Below are 18,269 nucleotides of genomic sequence, written 5' to 3'. Positions count from 1 at the left end.
AAAACACACAAACTGATTACTTGTGTAATAAAAAGGGAAAGTCTATTGACAACAAGGAATCTCCCCCGCCCCGACATTACTTATAATAAATGCAACAGGTAAGAGCCTGGTTATTCATATATAGATTTCTCCACTAGAGACAAAAAAACCTACCTGCCAAGAGGTAAAGCAACTTCGCTGCTACCAAAAAACTGAATGATCTGTTTTAGGTGGACTGACCCTTAAATATAATCAATTTATCACAACAGTGAAAACTTTAGCTAAACAAAAATAACTAAAATTATTACATTTTTTCACTTACCTGAAAATATATATTTTTTTTACAGTTCACTGAGGGTCACAAATTGGTTATACTTCCATCTACAAGCGGATTTTGACACTGGCCAACAAAAAAACAGTGACCAGAAGGTACAAGACGTCCCACCTTTCAGCATGTGTCAGTTTTGTAGAAAAGCAAAACTAGCGATAAGATCATAGACACAGAGGGGCGGGACTTGTGTCCCTCAATGAATTATATGAAATGGATTTTATAGCGAGTGCAAAATTCTGATCCTACAATAATACAGATGAACACACAGCATGAGAAGCATCCTGAACAAAGGTCTCAAAAAGGTAAACTAGGGGTCTCTGAAACACGACCGCAAGACCCTTGATGGTACTCCGGGCCAAATACTGATCCGGGCCTGATTACAAAAAGGTGAGGATTCCTTTCACTGAGTATTTTCTGGGATGAAAACTTCTTTCTTCGTACCAATAGAGGTATGCGTTCAATGAGCTATGGTAGACTTAGCAGCAAGAAGAAATCCTGACTTTTTGGAATCACGGACTCGGAAACACCCCATGTCGTTAAAGACTTGGGCCTCAACAGTTAGGTTCTCCAAATGCTGATCAATGGGATCCTTAAAAAGAGGCGCATCATCTATAGGAACTGTTAGCACTTTATTAGGATGGGATACTGTAGGTATGGAACACTTTTTAAAATAGACTCCTCAAATGGGTAAAGAGCTGCCCAATGTGTAATAGGAGTGAAAAGCTTATCAGGAGTGTCCCAATCTCCTTAAAGGACATATAGGACTAACGAATGCACCCGCAAAGTCTTGGTAGACACTATGCGAATGTGGGCTGGATCGTCATGTACCAGCCAAAATTCACTCCACCCAACATCCCTTGAATAAAAAATTCAAAGGAGCCAGGCAGCTAATTGTGCAGAACAGTGGCTGTATCCAACCAGATGCAGATATTGCTTAGGTAGTTTGACAGCTGGCAGGACCAGCTGTGAAAATACAACAGGAGCAGTAGGAGATTCATTTATTCACGCTGTAAAGGCATTGGCTGGATTTTTATCTATCATTGTATGTCTAGCTTAAAGCCCCGTACACACGATAAGAAATTCGAAAGGGAAATTTCGTCCGACGACCGATCTGCCGATTTTCGGATTGTTAGTATGGTGCTTTCCACAGCCGACTCCGACTTTTCGGCTGACAAAATCCTGATGTGCAGGCTATAAAATTTTTGTTGTCCGTAATAAAACGTCCGATTTTCGTCTCATTAGTACAGATTTAGACAGAAAAAAATCTTAAGAGCAAGACTAGGCAAGCTCAGAGACGAAAGAACACATACAAAGCAATCAAACACATGACATCAAGTAGAATTCTGTCGTACGGGAAAATTTGTATGAAAAAAACCTCTTCACTTTCCACATCAGACTAGCATGCCACAAAAAACGGACGACCGGTCGGCGGAAATTCGTAGCGTGTGTACGGGGCTTTAGGGCATCTAAGTAATCCAAAACAGTTAGCAGCACTGATGGAAGCTGCAGGCTGTTCTTCCAATTTCAAGGTGGTGTTCACAGTATCAATAGGAGCTGAAACAGTTTCTCTAAGGCTAAGAGTAATTGAAAGTGCTTGGGACTTCTCAGAAGCTACACTGTATTAACTATTAGGGACTGTAGGGCTACTTATGAGACAGCATCTCTGAAGGCTGAGAGACTGTAGACAGATCAGATATAGATTTTGTAAGGTTAGGAGTGGAATTATTATTGTTTTTAATAGTCAGCAATCAGGTTTGTAATTTGTGTGTGTTGGGACAACTGTTTGAACTGTAGGTGTCAGGCACTTTGAGGATTGCACTGCAAGCAGTATCAAAGCTGTTAGTGGATTGGGAGCTGGAGGGAACGGTTACAGTGGCACTGTTCCCTGTATGTCTGACATGTTGCACTGCAAGGCAGGGACAACGCAGCTCAAGGTATAAGGCTAAGTCTTGAGTACTCATGAACCCTTTCCACGTAAAACAATGGAATAATAGTGCACAACGATCCTGATAGTTAGGCAACCCTTAGTGCTTTGTCTATTCATAAAGTGAGATAAAACAATACTGATACATTCCCGGCTGGCCCCACAATCATCCAGGTGCAGGGTTCGGGGTACAAGCTCCAAAGCTATCGCCGAGGATATGCAGATCCAGATAGCTGCATATAAAGATCAGCTCCAGCAGTAAATAAAGAGATGTTGATTGATGAAAAATTGCTTTCTTGAAGAGAAAACTTCTCAGTAGAGTAGGCCACCATCAAAAAACAGAGACATGCGGTTAATGGGAGGTGTAATAACAGCAGATCACTGTTGGCCAGTGTCCAAATCCTCTTGTCACTGGCAGTATAACCTGTGTCTGAAACCTGCGTCCCTCAAGGAACGAGGAAGTAATATACTGTACATTTACACAATATTTTAAATTAATGCAATTCAAAGGTTTAGATGGGTTGCCACCTATAATAGAAAATTAAAAACAATATATTTTGGGAACTCAAGTCTCTGGAAAAAACAAAGCGATATAGGATGACTAGAATAACAGCCATTTGGCTTCTGGAAACACAGTATCACCCCCCCCCCAATGGGGTAGAGGCAGCAACTTTGGGGCTGATCAAAAATTAGTCATAACACAGGCAATTACTTCATCAGAGCAACAAAAAGGCTATGCAATTGATTCCACCGCACAGTTTGCCTTAAGTAGGTCTAGTAAATCTAGTTAAAAGGATGTGACATTTATCGGATTTCCAGTGGTACTCATACCTAAAATACATCTGTCTGCAAAATGTCTCTTTCCAATGAAAACAGGTTTAGGTATGACATGGGGATAAGTCTGTCATATGGTCAGAGCCAATACAATATCCAACTTCTATTCTTACCTCTGCAAGATAAGTGACCAGGCTGAAGGTTATATCCGAAAAGGAATCATGGATATATCGACATACAACATTGATCCAATTGGCACAGTCTCTGGAGTAACTGTGTGTGCTGTACAGGCTCATCATATGGGCCAAATTTGTTAAGGTGGCACTCTTCTCCTCCGCACAAACCTATTACATAAAACAAATAATGAAGGTGGACAACCTAATACTTAACTACAACCACAAACAAGAGAGTTGGAGAGTGTTTAAAAATAATTTTACATCAGCCAGCTACATTGCTTTACATTTCGCTAACATATTAATATAATTACTACTTTATATTTTTTTTAGGTGTAGGCATAAAGCCCAACTCCATGATTTTATTTTATATTGGCTAGAGTGGTGAAGGGTTAGGACCCCTGCAAGGTTGTGTCACTGATAAGTACATCCCAACAATAGAATAAAATTTGACCGACAGATATTAAAAATTTCCCATTCAAAAATATTTGCCTGGAGTTAGGCTTTGGGAGGGAATCCTACATTGTGCATTGCAGTTTATACAAATTATAAAAATTAAAGGAACACGTTGAAAACACATCAGATCTCAATAGAGAAAAATATCATTCTGGATATCTATATGGATTTGGAATGGGTAATGTGTCAGGAATAAAAGGAGGACACATCTTTTAATGGAAATGAAAATTATCAACCTACAGAGGGCTGAATTCAAAGACACCCTGAAAATTAAAGTGAAAAAATTATGCCACAGGCTAGTCCATTTTGCTGAAAATTCATTGCAGCAACTCAAAATGGTACTCAGTAGTTTGTATGGCCCCTTTGTGCTTGTATGGATGCCTGGCATCGGGGCATACTCCTTTTGAAATGACGGATGGTGTACTGGGGAATTTCCTCCCAGATCTGGACAAACAGATTGACCAAAACAGAATGTCCCAGAGGTGTTCTATTGGATTTAGGTCAGGCGAGTGTCGGGGCCGTTCAATGGTATCAATTTCTTTATTCTTCAGGAACTGGCTGCATACTCTCGCCACATGAGTCCGGGCATTGTCATGCACCAGGAGGAACCCAAGACTCACTGCACCAGCATAGGGTCTGACAATGGGTCCAAGAATTTAATCCCAATACCAAATGGCAGTTAGGATGCCATTGTCTAGCCTGTAGAGGTCTGTACATCCCTCTATGGATATGCCTCCACAGACCATCACTGACTCACCACCAAACTGGTCATGCTGAACGATGTTACAGGCAGCATAACATTCTCCACGGCTTCTCCAGACCCTTTCACATCTGTCACGTGTTCAGGGTGAACCTGCTCTCATCTGTAAAAAACACAGGGCGCCAGTGGCTGGCCTGTCAATTATGTTGTTCAATGGCAAATGCCAATTGAGCTCCAAAGTACCAGGCAGTGAGCACAGGGCCCAGCCCACTAGAGCAGTGTTTTTCAACCACTGTTCCGTGGCACACTAGTGTGCCGCGGGATGTTGCCTGGTGTGCCGTGGGAACAATTGAAGAATTCATAAGATTTAAAAAAAAAAAAAAAAAAAAAGTAAAACTTTCGCCCATTGGCGGGCGCCGGACTGTGTCCTGGGTATGGGGGGTGGGGTCAAAAACCAGCAGGGGCGCCGATTGCCGCTCTTCAGGGGGACACTCCCACTTTTCTGATGTCCGGGCTGTGATTGGTCCAGACTCCAGCCTGGACCAATCACAGTAGGACATCATCTTCCGCCTTCCGACTTCCTTCCCGCCCGAGCACAGTGTGCGCAGCAGCGGAGAGAAGAAGACGTCGCGAGTCACCAGGAGGACCGGAGCGGACGGAGACCAGGACTCGGGGCTCGCGGGAGTCGGCACTGCAGAGAGACCGCATCCGGATCCAGACCAGGTCACAGGCGCAGAGTGAGGAGGTCATCTGGAACCAGTAGGTCAGCAGCCCAGTAAGTGAGTCCTCCTGTCAGTCCTCCTCATGCCTATTCCATCACCTGTGCCATGCCTATTCCATCGCCTGTACTATCTGTGCCATGCCTATACCATCTGTGCCATGCCAGTACCATCTGTGCCATGCCAGTACCATCTGTGCCATGCCTATACCATCTGTGCCATGCCTATTCCACCATTTGTGCCATGCCTATACCATCTGTGCCATGCCTATACCATCTGTGCCATGCCTATTCCACCATCTGTGCCATGCCAGTACCATCTGTGCCATGCCTATACCATCTGTGCCATGCCTATTCCACCATCTGTGCCATGCCTATTCCACCATCTGTGCCATTCCAGTACCATCTGTGCCATGCCAGTACCATCTGTGCCATGCCTATTCCACCATCTGTGCCATGCCTATACCATCTGTGCCATGCCTATTCCACCATCTGTGCCATGCCTATTCCACCATCTGTGCCATGCCTATACCATCTGTGCCATGCCTATTCCATCACCTGTGCCATGCTTATACCATCACCTGTGCCATGCCTATTCCATCACTTGTGCCATGCCTATTCCATCACCATCATCCAAAGAGGGGGGGCTTCATTTTGAAAGGTACCCTCACAGTGTTAAAAGGGATGTGGCCTGGGTATGATTCAGAAGGAGGGGGTATGCTGCCACCCCATGCTCTCTGCGCAGCCTCCCCCTTGGAAGACACCTTGTCCCCACCACCACGCATTCATTCATATAATATTGTGAGACAATTTAAGATGAAAAAAAAAAAAAATTCAAAATAGCAATAACACTTTACAAACCATTGTGATTTTTTCTGACTATTGCTATGATTTTTATTATACAGTAGTTTGGAAAGTTTATTATTCATCGAATAAAAGTAAGGGCTCGCCTCTTGCACACGGGCGTTCTGATCAGATCCGCCTGTCAGATCTGATTGGATGCTCCATTCAGCCCTATGGAGCAGCGGATGTCAGTGTCAGCGGTGACATGTCTGCTGACACCCGCTGCCATCCGCATCCGATCCTGTCTGTGAAATCCGGACGGATGGAAACCCTATTTTCCATCCGTCCTGGGTGGGGATCGGATGAGAGAGGACAGGCGGTCCGCTCTCATCCGATTCCCCATAGAGAGCAGTGGGGCTCTGACATCTCCCTCTCTGCACACATTTTCTAATGGTGGTGTGCCTGGGGATTTTTTTCATGAAACAAGTGTGCCTTTGCCCAAAAAAGGTTGAAAAACACTGCACTAGAGGACGTTTAGCCCTCAGGCCACCCTCATGAAGTCTGTTTCTGATTGCTTGGTCAGAGACATTCACACCCGTGGCCTGCTGGAGGTCATTTTGTAGGGCTCTGGCAGTGCTCATCCTGTTCCTCCTTGCAAAAAGGAGCAGATACCGGTCCTGCTGATGGGTTAAGGACCTTCTATAGCCCTATCCAGCTCTCCTAGAGTAACTGCCTGTCTCCCGGAATCACCTCCATGCTCTTGAGACTGTGGTGGGACACACAGCAAACCTTCTGGCAACGGCGCCTACTGATGTGCCATCCTGGAGGAGTTGGACTACTTGTGCAACCTCTATAGGGTCCAGGTATTGCCTCATGCTACCAGTAGTGACATTGACCCTAGTCAAATGCAAAACTAGTGAAAAACAGTCAAAAAAGATGAGTATGGAAAAAAAGTTCAGTGGCCTCTACCTGTAAAACTATTCTGTTTTGGAGGTTGTCTCATTGTTGCCCATCTAGTGCCCCTGTTAATTTCATGAACACCAAAGCAGCTGAAACTGATTAACCCCCCCCCCCTCTGCTACTTAACTGGCCAGATCAATATCCCAGGAGTTTAATCGACTTGATGCTATACTCTGATTAAAAAGCAGTGTAGATCACAGTATATATAGGTAGAAAACAAAATGGGAGTTCAATGTTATAGGCACAGTGGCATGGATGCAATTGCTCATTAATTGACTGATGAAACCACAATTACGCTCATTCTTTATCTAATATTTAAAGCTTAAATGATAAGTTCACCTTTTGACAAAAAATGATAATGTACAATTGTTTTGCAGGTAAAAAAAATGTGCATTTATTTTTTTTTGTTTCAGGAGCCTGGAAAGCATTGCACCAGCCATCAGCAGATCGCTGATGCCATGCAGGTCTCCTGCAGATCTTGTCCCGGAGCCCTGCATGGCCGCTTTTTTTTATTATTTTGACAGGTAGCAGGAAGGAGAAGATCTCCGCTAGCTGTCACAGCGGGGGATGGGGGGGGTTCAGGGGTCCATCCGTTCATAACATGTAATGAAAGGTGAACTTATCCTTTAACTCCAGGTACATTTTTTTGCCATGCAGCGGGTCTGTGGCCGAAGGAACCGGTTTTGCGCTGAGTTAGGTGAATTAGGCGAGTATACCTCGGCTCTCCGAACTCCTAAACTAAAACAAGCCATTAGCCCATGCAGTACGTACACAGCCCCACTGAATGGTTAAAAAAAATGCTCCTAGTTCAGCTTTAAAGTGTAATTCCAGTCAAATTATAACTAAGCTTAAATCTACTCCCACCCCCACTCTAAGAATATTCTATCTACTCTGTAAAAGAAAAGGTGCCTATACTTTCCAATTTCCAAGTTGCTCCAGTCAGGATTCAGTGTAGAGGAGAGGCAGCGACAATGGCTGCAGAGCTGGGTGATGACATCACCCATAGGCTTACTATGGGGCAGCCTTTGCCCAAAGCTTGCATATCTCACTTCAATGCATGGAAATGTATGCAAGCACGTCACAACGCACCACAACACACCTCACCCCCACAATAGGTCAGAGGAAACATACCTTTGAGAAAAATGTGCAAAAATGCACCAAAATGCAATGCACTGCAGGCGTGTTGTAGTGTGAATAGGCACTAAATGCAAAACTTTTTTTTTCCATTTCGGATAGAGAAAGAAAGGGTTATAACCCCTGACAGTTTTTTTTTCCCCTCATCTGTGTCCCATACGGGAGATTTCTGTTTACTTCCTGTCCCATAGCCAAAACAGGAAGTGAGAGGAAATCCCTTGAAAGTGTGGAAATTCCAGCATGTCACCAGAACTAGTCTCCTCATTGGAAGATTTCCCCTCTATTACTGTTCTGGTGTCAATCCAAAATTTTAGATTTTCTTTTACTTTTAATTTTGATGAGAACAGTAAACAGGACACACAGAGAGGGTGAATCTCCCGACCAGAGGCACAGACAGCAATAAAAACTGACAGATATCTAATCCCTCTCTACTATATCTAAAACTAAAAAAAAAAAAATTTCCCGGAGCAATGGTGTCTAGAGACTTACAATCAAAATGTGAAAGTGACTTAAAGTAGTTGTAAACCCTTACATACACCCAGTGAAGTCACTGGACTCAGGTAATACAGAGATTAAACAAATCCTCCTACATAAGTTATACCTGTTTATCTGCAGTATATACTGCTCTACCGCTGTTCAAAGTGCTGCATTTTAAAGCTTCCCTAAGAGTTTAAAAAAAGGGGGTGGAGAGCTGAAGTTACACTCTGCAGAGCTCAGTGAAGAGAGCTCTGACAGCCGATTGGTGAGAAGGAACACATCCCCCTTCGCACAGCACACAGGAACAGAGCTGAGGCTGTCAATCAGCTGTAGGTCCCCCTCCCCTGTCACCATTTTTCTCCTGGTGTCAGGAAAACTTGTCAGAAGTGATTCATGCTGATAGCAGAGGAACAAAGCAGCAGACAGAAATTACACTTAGTGCTCTTAATTGAAACAAGTACACACTACAGAAGGATGGGCTTTGTTCATATTTAATGTCTGAGGTTTACAAGCAATTTAAAGGAAATTTAAAGGAAATTGGTCATGGGGGAACAACAGACAGATATGCTAACCTCCTTCTGAGAGTGCTAGTTCAAGGCTGTTATTCTTTACCTGACCAAGTGCAGAGATAAGAAACTCTGACACTCATTTACAGCATGTTTATTCTGGACCTCGGATTCAAAATGACTGATGTCAGACATATCAGACAATTTCAGTAGGCAGAATCCCTCATACTTCTCTCATTGACCGAGTCACCTTAATACTCGCAGCATGAAACAGGCAGTAAATCTTTTATAACAGACAAGAACTAAAGTGGAGTTCCACCCTATTTTTATACTTACCTCCATCTTCTCGCTCCGGGTCACCTGAAAAAGAAATGGATAATCGCATATTTTTTTTTTTTTTACTTACCTCGTAGCGAAGAAAATATACTTACCTTACTTCCTTCTTCCTCCTTCCTCGGCCGCGGCCCGTCGTCACTTCCTGGCTCTGCAATGATTCCTGGGAGCTGGACGTCATAGCTCCCAGGAATCATTGCGCCTGCACCGGCCCCGACGTCAGTTCCGGGTCACGCGCGTCATCCCCTTCTAAACAGCTTCTGGGCATGCCCAGAAGCTGTGGAGGGGTGACGCGCGCGACCCGGAAGTGACGTCGGGGCCGGCGCAGAGCATCGTGGGACCACAGAAGGCGGAAGAAGACGCCGAAGAGGACGCGCTGGCTTCAAGCTGCCCACATCTGAGATGGCAGCGCTGGACAAGACGTTTGCAAGGTAAGTATTTCGTCTTGCAGGTAAGTGCAACCCGGGACAGATCAGAGGCTAGCCATTGTGGAATGCACTAGCCCTGACTGTCCCGGGGGTATTAAAAAAAAAAAAAAAAAATCCAGGGTGGAACTCCGCTTAAGGAAGCAACCAATGGCAATTCATCAGAAGCCATTTAATGCTTCTCAGTCTTCAGTATATAGAAAATGCATGACATGGAATACAGTGATGTGATTTTCACATCCACTGCTAAAAGCTTCTCTGAGAATTAGAAGCCAAGTATGATGACTAAAAACCGTGCATCTTAATGACCCTATACTCTGATTAATAAGTATGCTCGGGATAAACAAAGATCAAACAAAAAGGTTACAACAAAAATGGGCCTCATGCGTTCATCGCTGCTACATGAGATCCTCGCGTTTTCATGTGGACGGAGGACACAAACCACGCTGCAGGCAGCCTGCAAAACTCAGAGGTTGAAAGCTGCTGCGGCTGGACGATGCACGGTGGTACTAACATTAAAGTCTCGTTCACACCATGTGCAGAGATGTCCGATTTTTTGCACATGCTCCACAAGGGCATAAAAAAAAAAAAAAAAAAGAATAAAATAATTGTTCTTAAAGTGGAGTTCCGGCCTACTTTGCAACCTTAATGATTCCTGGGGTGCTCGCTATGCTGATCAACAATTGGGCATTTTCAATTTTTTTTCGGGGGTCCCTTGACCTTATTTTCAGGGCATTTTTGATTGTACTTCCTCCTTCTTCCCCCTCTGTGGCCGCGGCCATCGACATCACTTCCGCCTTTGCATTGCATCCTGGGAGCTGTTTGTCATCACTCCCAGGAGGCTGGAATCAGGAAGAACTCCCAGAACACTCCCTGGAATCAGGAAGAAGGACACAGCAGATTACACTGCGGCTTCAGATGCCCACGTCTAAGATGGCCGCGCCCAGACAGCGTTTTTAAAAGTAAGATTTTGACTAAAATCCAATACTGTACACCTTGGAAGTATGAGAATAGCAGTTCTGTAAAGGGTGATGGATTAGTATTATAGGGGGTTTTTTAGTTAAAAAAAAAAGGTATTTGAGGCCGGAACTCCGCTTTAATGTTCTCTGTTCACACCACAACACTAATATCATGTATGCAGTTTTCTGCGCTAAAAAAAACTGATGTGACATTAACACTGTGGTGTGAACAGGGCGCATAACTGACGCGCATGAAAACTGATCTCAATGAAAGCTCACTAAAATGCGCATGAAAACGGATGTGAACTTGAGTCTTTGCAAGTGAAATCAGTGTGGTTTTCCCATCAGTTTTCATTAGTTTTTTATTGAAAAGGTAGAACAACAAAGCACAAAATGACATTGCATCATATCTTGCATAAACAGTAAAACAAGAAACAGAAACTGGCCTAACACACCTCAAGAAATGTTTCCCATCAGTTTTCATGCGTATATAGTGTGAACAAGCCCTTAAAGTGTTACTAAACCCACAAAAGTAAAATCAGTCTGTATATGCCGTAAAGCATGCTTTTTATAGTTACTGTGGAACCTAAGGGGTTAATCTTCTGCATTGTGTAAAAAGGCTGTTTGATGCTGTCTTCTCTGATCCTCCCCTTCTCCCACTGTCCCCAACCCATCTCCTGATAAGACAGCCTTAAGTGCCCATTCACACTACCGCGACTGGTCAGCCTGACAAGTCGTGGTCCATGCAGTGCTAAGGGAACCGTTGAAATAGGAGCGACTCAAGTCGCTCCGACTTAGAAAATAGTTCCTGTACTACTTTGGGGCGACATCAGAGCGACTTGCATTGACATTCATTATATGAAGTCCGTGCAAGTCGTACCGAAGTCGCGGTGCACGCGACTTCACAGGTCGCCCCCCAAGTCGTGCCGCGGTAGTGTGAAGCGGCACTTAGAGGAAGCTAAATGTCTAGTGCTCATGAGGCCTAAAACAAATGAGCAAATTAAAAAAAAAAAGGGAAGACTCAATAGTCCTGGCCTTAGCGCCGGTTCACACTGGCGCGACGCTACTTTCAGGGGCGACCTCCGAGATCGCGGTGCGAGCAGCGCGCCGCGACCTCGGAGCGGCCGCCACAGACTTCATAACATTGAAGTCTATGGCGGTCGCCTCCTGGTCGCCCCAAAGAAGCTCCGGACCCTTTTTCTAGGTCGGAGCGACTTGTGTCGCTCCTATTAGAACGAGTCCGTAGCTTCCCTATGGGAGGCGACCTGCGGCGACCTGTGAGGCGACCAGGTCGCCTCACAGGTCGCCCTAGTGTGAACCGGGGCTAATTCTACCACCACTCTTAATTTTCTATGTAGAAGTGTTTAGGTTTACTCACCTTTGCTATCCTTTCGGCTGTTTCTTTACAGAATGGTGTTGGGTTGTCAAAATGCTGAATTAGATGCGGTAATAGGCACAAAATATTAAGTGGAAACCCTGCCAAAAAATGACATTGTCAATCATGCTGAAAGGTAATCACATTACTTTAAAACAAGTGATAACATTCCTTTATAATTTATCTACAAAGATATCCAATAGTCTGCAGTCTGACATAATAAGATATTTGTATACTACTATGGGGAACCCTACAGCGGATCAAACTGGCCACACAGCTTTCACTACAGCTCTACAATACCCATGAACAGACATGAGCTCAGGTGTCCTCATATCTAGACGAACTTGGGCTATTTCTATTTTACTCCAATGGGCTGTGGGCTGGGTCATCCCCGCGTCACAGGTCACCTCTTTGTTTAGGCGGGATCTGGGTTGGGAATGATCCAGCATGCAGCCCATTGGAGAAAAAGAAAAAGTGCTCATTCAGAGGGTTTGGCCAGAGAGGAGTTCAAAGGATGCCAAGCTCATCTCTACCCATGAATTGCTATTACATAAAAAACACAATTTTAGATAATTTTACTAAATGTCAAAAAGTAAACTCGATTGAGTTGATAACATATCTGTGCCGATTTAAAAGTATGTTTTGGTGAATTGAATAAAACAAAACTGTACATAAGAGACATCTTTCCGTTTCATCTACAGTATTTAGTTTTAAAATAAAACAGTACCTGAACACGTTTTATGAGAACTCCAAAGTGTAATTAGGGTGTGATGCGCAGTATGCCCAAGAATCTCAGCTGTATGTATGTGTATGCAGGTGTGGTAAATGTGCATAAGCATGGGTAGTGGCTAAGTGGTTAGCACTTGTACCTCGCAACGCTAAGGTTGTCGGTTCGAATCTCAACCACAGCACTAACTGCCTGGAGTTTGCATGTTCTTCCTGTGCCTGTGAGGGTTTCCTCCCAGACTCCAAAGACATGCTGGTTGGCTAATTGGTTCCTGTCTAACTTGGCCCTAGTATGTATATGTATGAATGTGAGTTAGGGAGCTTAGATAGTAAGCTTCTGGAGGGCAGGGACTGATGTGAATGTACAACATGTATGTAAAGTGCTGTGTAACCTGATGGTACAATGTATGTACCTGTAATAAAATAATGTGCATTTTTAAATATATAATTACATTTTATTAGGGTCACAGGTCAACTATATGGAAGCATCAGAGATCTAAATATACCCCTCGTGTCTCCACTGTGTATTGCAGATGGATATGTGGTACACAGTCTCCACTCTCCAGTTATTTTCTTCTGACAACTAGTGCTGCACTTTGTGTAAATAAGGGAATGCTCAGCACTGAGCACCCGGTGTTCACTCACTGCTGAAAGAAGTTTGCTAAAGATTGATAAAACCCATGTCAGCTTTATTATACCTACAGAATTAGCACTGCAAGTACTACGCAAATTGCTGCATTTTACTTTATTTTTGAAGGCATTTCATAGACCGGTTTGAAGTTGTATGTCAAGCGGTACATTTAGAAACTTGGCTAAATAGAAATAAATCAGTAGGACAAGGCACCTCCAGACTGTATTGTATTTCATTACCATTTGTAAAGCTGTTCATAGATAATTCTTCTTTCTTTTTTTTTTAATTAGCTAGCCTGATGTTCAAACAAAAGCAAAAACGGATTTCCTCATCCACACATTTTAAATGATTTTAAAGGCAAAAGGTTTTTTTTTATCTTAGTGCCGGTTCACATTTGTGTGATGCGGGAACGCAGCGAATATGCAGCGTGTTCCCGCATCGCATCCGCACCTCTGGCAGGTCACACTGCCATATGCTATACGCAGGGGGTGTCAATTAAAAGTTAACGACACCCCCAGTGGCGATCGCATATCGCAGTGCGATCTGCAAGTTCGCACAGAATCGGATCGCACTGGTGTGAACCACTATGCGATCCGATTCTGCTGCGGATAAAAAAAAAGCCTCATGTGCGAATTCAGCCATACAAAGTGTATGGCTGAAATCTGCACCGCACATGAGATCGCATGTAATTTAGGAGCAGTGCGCTCCGAATTACATGCGATCTCCGTGATTGCACAAATGTGAAACAGGGCTTAAGGCCCCTTTCACACATGGAGTCCGTTCAGATCCGCGTGTCAGTTTTTTTGGCGGATCTGAACGGACGCCCCATGCGCCCGTCCCTATGGGGCATCGGATGTCAGTGGAGACATGTCCGCTGACATCCGATCTGCCAAAACCGAACGGATGGAAACCCTATTTCTGTCTGTCGGATCGGATGAGAATGGACAGGCGGTTCATTCCCATCCGATTCCCCCATAGAGATGAATGGGGACCTGACAGCTGTGTCTCCGCACTAGGACTCTCTCTTCTGTTTGGCTAAGACACAGCAGCTGCACCATTGGCTCCCGCTTCTGTTCTTCAAAGTCAGTTAGTCAATCAGGAGAGCGAAGGGCAGGGCCGAACTGCGGCTCTGTGTCTGAGTAGACAGAGCAGGTAAGTATAACATCTTTGCTATTTAAAAAAAAAAAAAAAAACACGAGAATTTAGTATCACTTTGAGGTGGATAAAGGAATCCTCCACACTGCCAGAATACACTGATCAGCACTCCAGCTGTTTGGCTGCATGCACTGACCGAACACAAATTTTCCAACATTGATGTTTGAGAGGAGTTGATCAGTATGGTGACTACTCTCAAGAAGGACGGGTCAAGGATGTATCAAAATTTGGCCGGTCTGCTGAACTGGCCGAATTTGGATCCATCCATGGCCAGCTTAAAAATCTCAGCTTAGAATAGGCTTAATAGAGTAAAACAGGAAAGCAAACATGGCTGTCTCTTGGACACACTTCATTATGAACATTTTCTCTCCCAGAATTGACATCATCACTTACCACTCAGCAGGGGCGGGTCCACTATGGTGTGCTTAGAAACGGTTATAAGCTTGCTGAGCAGATGTACAGTCATTTCCTGTGTGGAAATGGAGGTAAAACCCTTCAAGAAAAGCTGCTGCAGACCAGGAAAATTATTCCACTTCAGTTTGTTCTGCACAGTCTCAATCTTTTCCCGGCTTTCAGACTTATCCAGTGGCAGGTGAGTGAACAGCTTGTTGAGTAGCTTAAGAGCAAGTAAATACTCATACTCATAGTCTGACTCCAGCAAGGACGCTGCTATCCAGAAAATAGTAGCCATGAGATTGGTGGGATCAGTAGCAGGCTGAAGATCATGAATCCCTCCCTCTCGCAGGGAGGAGAGGCTTCTAGTCCTTGCTAAACTTCCCCCATGGTTTATCCTGCCATCCATTATATCCAGTGTGTTACTCCGCCGCCGGTCCAGTCGGCGGTCAACCATTAAACTTAGCCTCAAAGAGTTGCTTCTAGCATTGTTACAGTATGTCATGAAGTTGCCGCTACTAAGAGGACTTGTGCTTAGATTCAGCTGCCCAGTGCTCTTCCTGTTTGCAGCATTCTTATTGCTCATCATTGGCTCTTGGTATGAGGTGCTACAGAACAAAGAGCAAAAACAATTAGAGGGACCTATCACACACATCATCTTAAGTAAAAACAGCTTTAAAAAAAAAAAAAGACTGCGCTTAAATAACTTAGCATAAAGAAGAAACTAGCGTATTAATAATCACATTTCAACTAGCCCTATATATTTTCTGTAGAATCTGATTTTATTATGGGTTTTCAAACTTAACATGTTGGAATTGGACAGTAAACATCTTTTGTAGTACAATGATATCAGACAGCAAGTGCACATTCGGGTATCAGTTAAAGTGATAGTAAAGCTCTTTTTTTCTTTTTTTTTACATTAAAATAATAAACATGTTATACTTACCTGCTCTGTGCAGTGGTACAGAGCAGCCCCTAACCTGCACTTTTCGGGTTACTCACCGGCATTTCTGGCCCTCCCTCCTGCTAAGTTTCCCCTAGAGCAATCAGCTTGCTATGGGGGCACCTAGGCAGGCGCACTCCCAAACCACTGCTCTGCATGTCCATTCACACACAGGACTGTGGCTCAGCCCCACCTCTTTCTTCTCGTTGGCTCACTGGCTGTGATTGACAGCAGAGGGAGCCAATGGCTCCCGCTGCACTCTCAGCCAATGAGGAGGGACAGCCCCAGAGAGCCAAGGCTCTCATGCACAGCGCAGGAGGAAGATCTCTGTGCAGCATGGGAGGCTGCTGCACAGAGAAGTTTTTTTGCCTTCATGCACAGATGGCAAGAAGATTAAAAAAAAAGATTAAATAAAAAACATTGAGCCTTTAGAACCACCTTTAAGATAGAGTAGTTTGTCACAGCTGAGAATTTCAAATAAAACATCTAGGATGAATTTTTGTTATAAAGCAGATGTTGTCTGGGTAAGATTCAGATTTTTCTTGTTACATAGTTAGAAGAGGACATATAGTGTTGGGTGGGAGAGATGGGTGGTAATAATGGGTTCAGAGAGACTGGCCCTAGAAATTAAATATCAAAAAAGCGTGAAAGAAGCACTATTTAAAAATACTCCATATGTAAAAGATTGGAAGCTGTGCATTGCCGCCGCCATCCCCCTAACCACATGTGGCAGCTCAGCTGGCCCGAATCAGGTATAAATATCAGGTTCTAATTATGCCAACTTAGGGCCAGTTCACATCTATGCAGTGCATTGTTCTGGTGTGCTGCATTTTAAGTGTGTTTTCAGCACATTACCCCTGAACTCTATAGAACATGCGTGTTAATGAAAGCGCATCAGATGCTGCATGCAAGACTTTGCTTTTTTAACACATAAAACACACAGGTGTGAACGGGGCCCTATTCTGTTTCTAGGTAACCTATGCTCTCACTCAGCACAATTAAACATTAGAAGTGGTTACAAAAAATGTTTAATCACGTTCTGTGCTGTAGGTGAACTGAGCTGACTCATCAACAAAAGATGGTACAAATGTTTTGTGTAACTGTACATATGGCAGTCTTCAATCTGGAACAAGACTGTTAGTGCACACCCCCCAGAGGTACCCTGAAATCCTTCCTTACTTCTTATGTGAAGAACACATAGCTTATCATTGCAATGGGCAACCTCACATATGGTTTATCAATGTAATGGACAGTCTAACCAATAGAAAGCAAGTAGAGGAGTTGGATGCCAATCACTGACTCCAGTGTAGAAATGTATTTTGCATTAGAGCAGGGGTCTCCACACTTGGCTCCCTTTGCTAGCCTTTATTTGGCCCTTGGGGAACTAATCCTCCCAATGTTATGAGGCACTATTCCTCCCACTAACACCTACTATGGGTCATTATTTCTTCCACGGATACCAAATGATGGTGTACTATTCTTCCCACTAATACCAATGATGGGGCACTACTCCTCCTTCTGACAACCAACTATGTGGCTATGTTTATTCTCACTGATGAGAATAGCTCGGGACATTTTCTACCCCCACTGCGCACAATTCCCTAAAGTCTAAAGAACTGTAAACTGGCCCATTGTTGGAAAAGTTTAGAAATGGAGCAACCTAGGTTTAAAGCGGTAGTATACCGCTTTTTGTGACTTTTAACTACAGGTAAGCCTATAATAAGGCTTACCTGTAGGTACAATTAATATCTCTTAAACCTGCCCGGTTTAGGAGATATTTGCACTGTATGCAGCCACTGACGCGAGCGGCGCATGCGCTCTGAAGGTCCGGGGGGGGGCTTCAGAGTTCCTTGCCGGGAAGTGCCGGAAAATGACTCCCGCACGCATGCGCGGGAGTGACGTCATCACGGCTCCGGCCACTCACAGCGCCGGAGCCGCCGAACCCGGAAGAGATGCCGAGGGATCATGTCAGCTCCCACAGCGGTGTCCGTGTCGGGGCTTCGTTCTAAGGTAAGTATTTCATAATGAGCTAGTATGCGATGCATACTAGCTCATTGTGCCTTTGTCTTGCAGGGTTGTTTTTTTTTTTTTTTTTAGTATACTACCGCTTTAAAGACTCATGGGGCATTCTAGATGATAACAAAGAACACCCCTCTGCTAAAGGTTTATACCACCAATATGAGTACAGATGTTCTTTATTGGTGCCTGCATTTAGTGATTTTACAGTTCATTTTACAATTTAAAGCCCCTTCACCCCAACTTCAAATAGTACAAGTGGCTTTGGGGTATTGCCATGTTTTACAAGGCAGGACTTTTGTTTGTCTGCAAGGGCTCATATATAGACATGCAAAGAAATGTGAGCGACCATTACCCCACCTAATGCGTTAACTGTGCATTATTTGTGTGTTTGCATC

At 44.0% G+C, this 18,269-nt stretch overlaps 1 protein-coding gene across 10 annotated transcripts in view; it reads right to left on the bottom strand.

Moving 5' to 3' along the window:
- Nucleotides 1–18,269, bottom strand: part of FRYL (FRY like transcription coactivator) — a 555,404-nt gene that overhangs the window by 47,475 nt on the left and 489,660 nt on the right. For all 10 annotated transcript variants that reach the window (XM_082266339.1, XM_082266334.1, XM_082266333.1 and 7 more), the window contains 3 exons: nucleotides 14,913–15,520; nucleotides 12,011–12,108; nucleotides 3,182–3,352 (listed from right to left, as the gene is read on the bottom strand). In XM_082266339.1, coding sequence (XP_082122465.1) covers nucleotides 3,182–3,352; nucleotides 12,011–12,108; nucleotides 14,913–15,520 — 877 coding nt within the window. The remainder of the gene's footprint in view (nucleotides 1–3,181; nucleotides 3,353–12,010; nucleotides 12,109–14,912; nucleotides 15,521–18,269) is intronic.

Source organism: Pelophylax lessonae (assembly GCF_965119305.1).
Source record: "Pelophylax lessonae genome assembly, chromosome: 1".
In the NCBI taxonomy this organism is placed as follows: Eukaryota; Metazoa; Chordata; class Amphibia; order Anura; family Ranidae; genus Pelophylax; species Pelophylax lessonae.
This window is presented reverse-complemented; position numbering and strand designations above follow the sequence as displayed.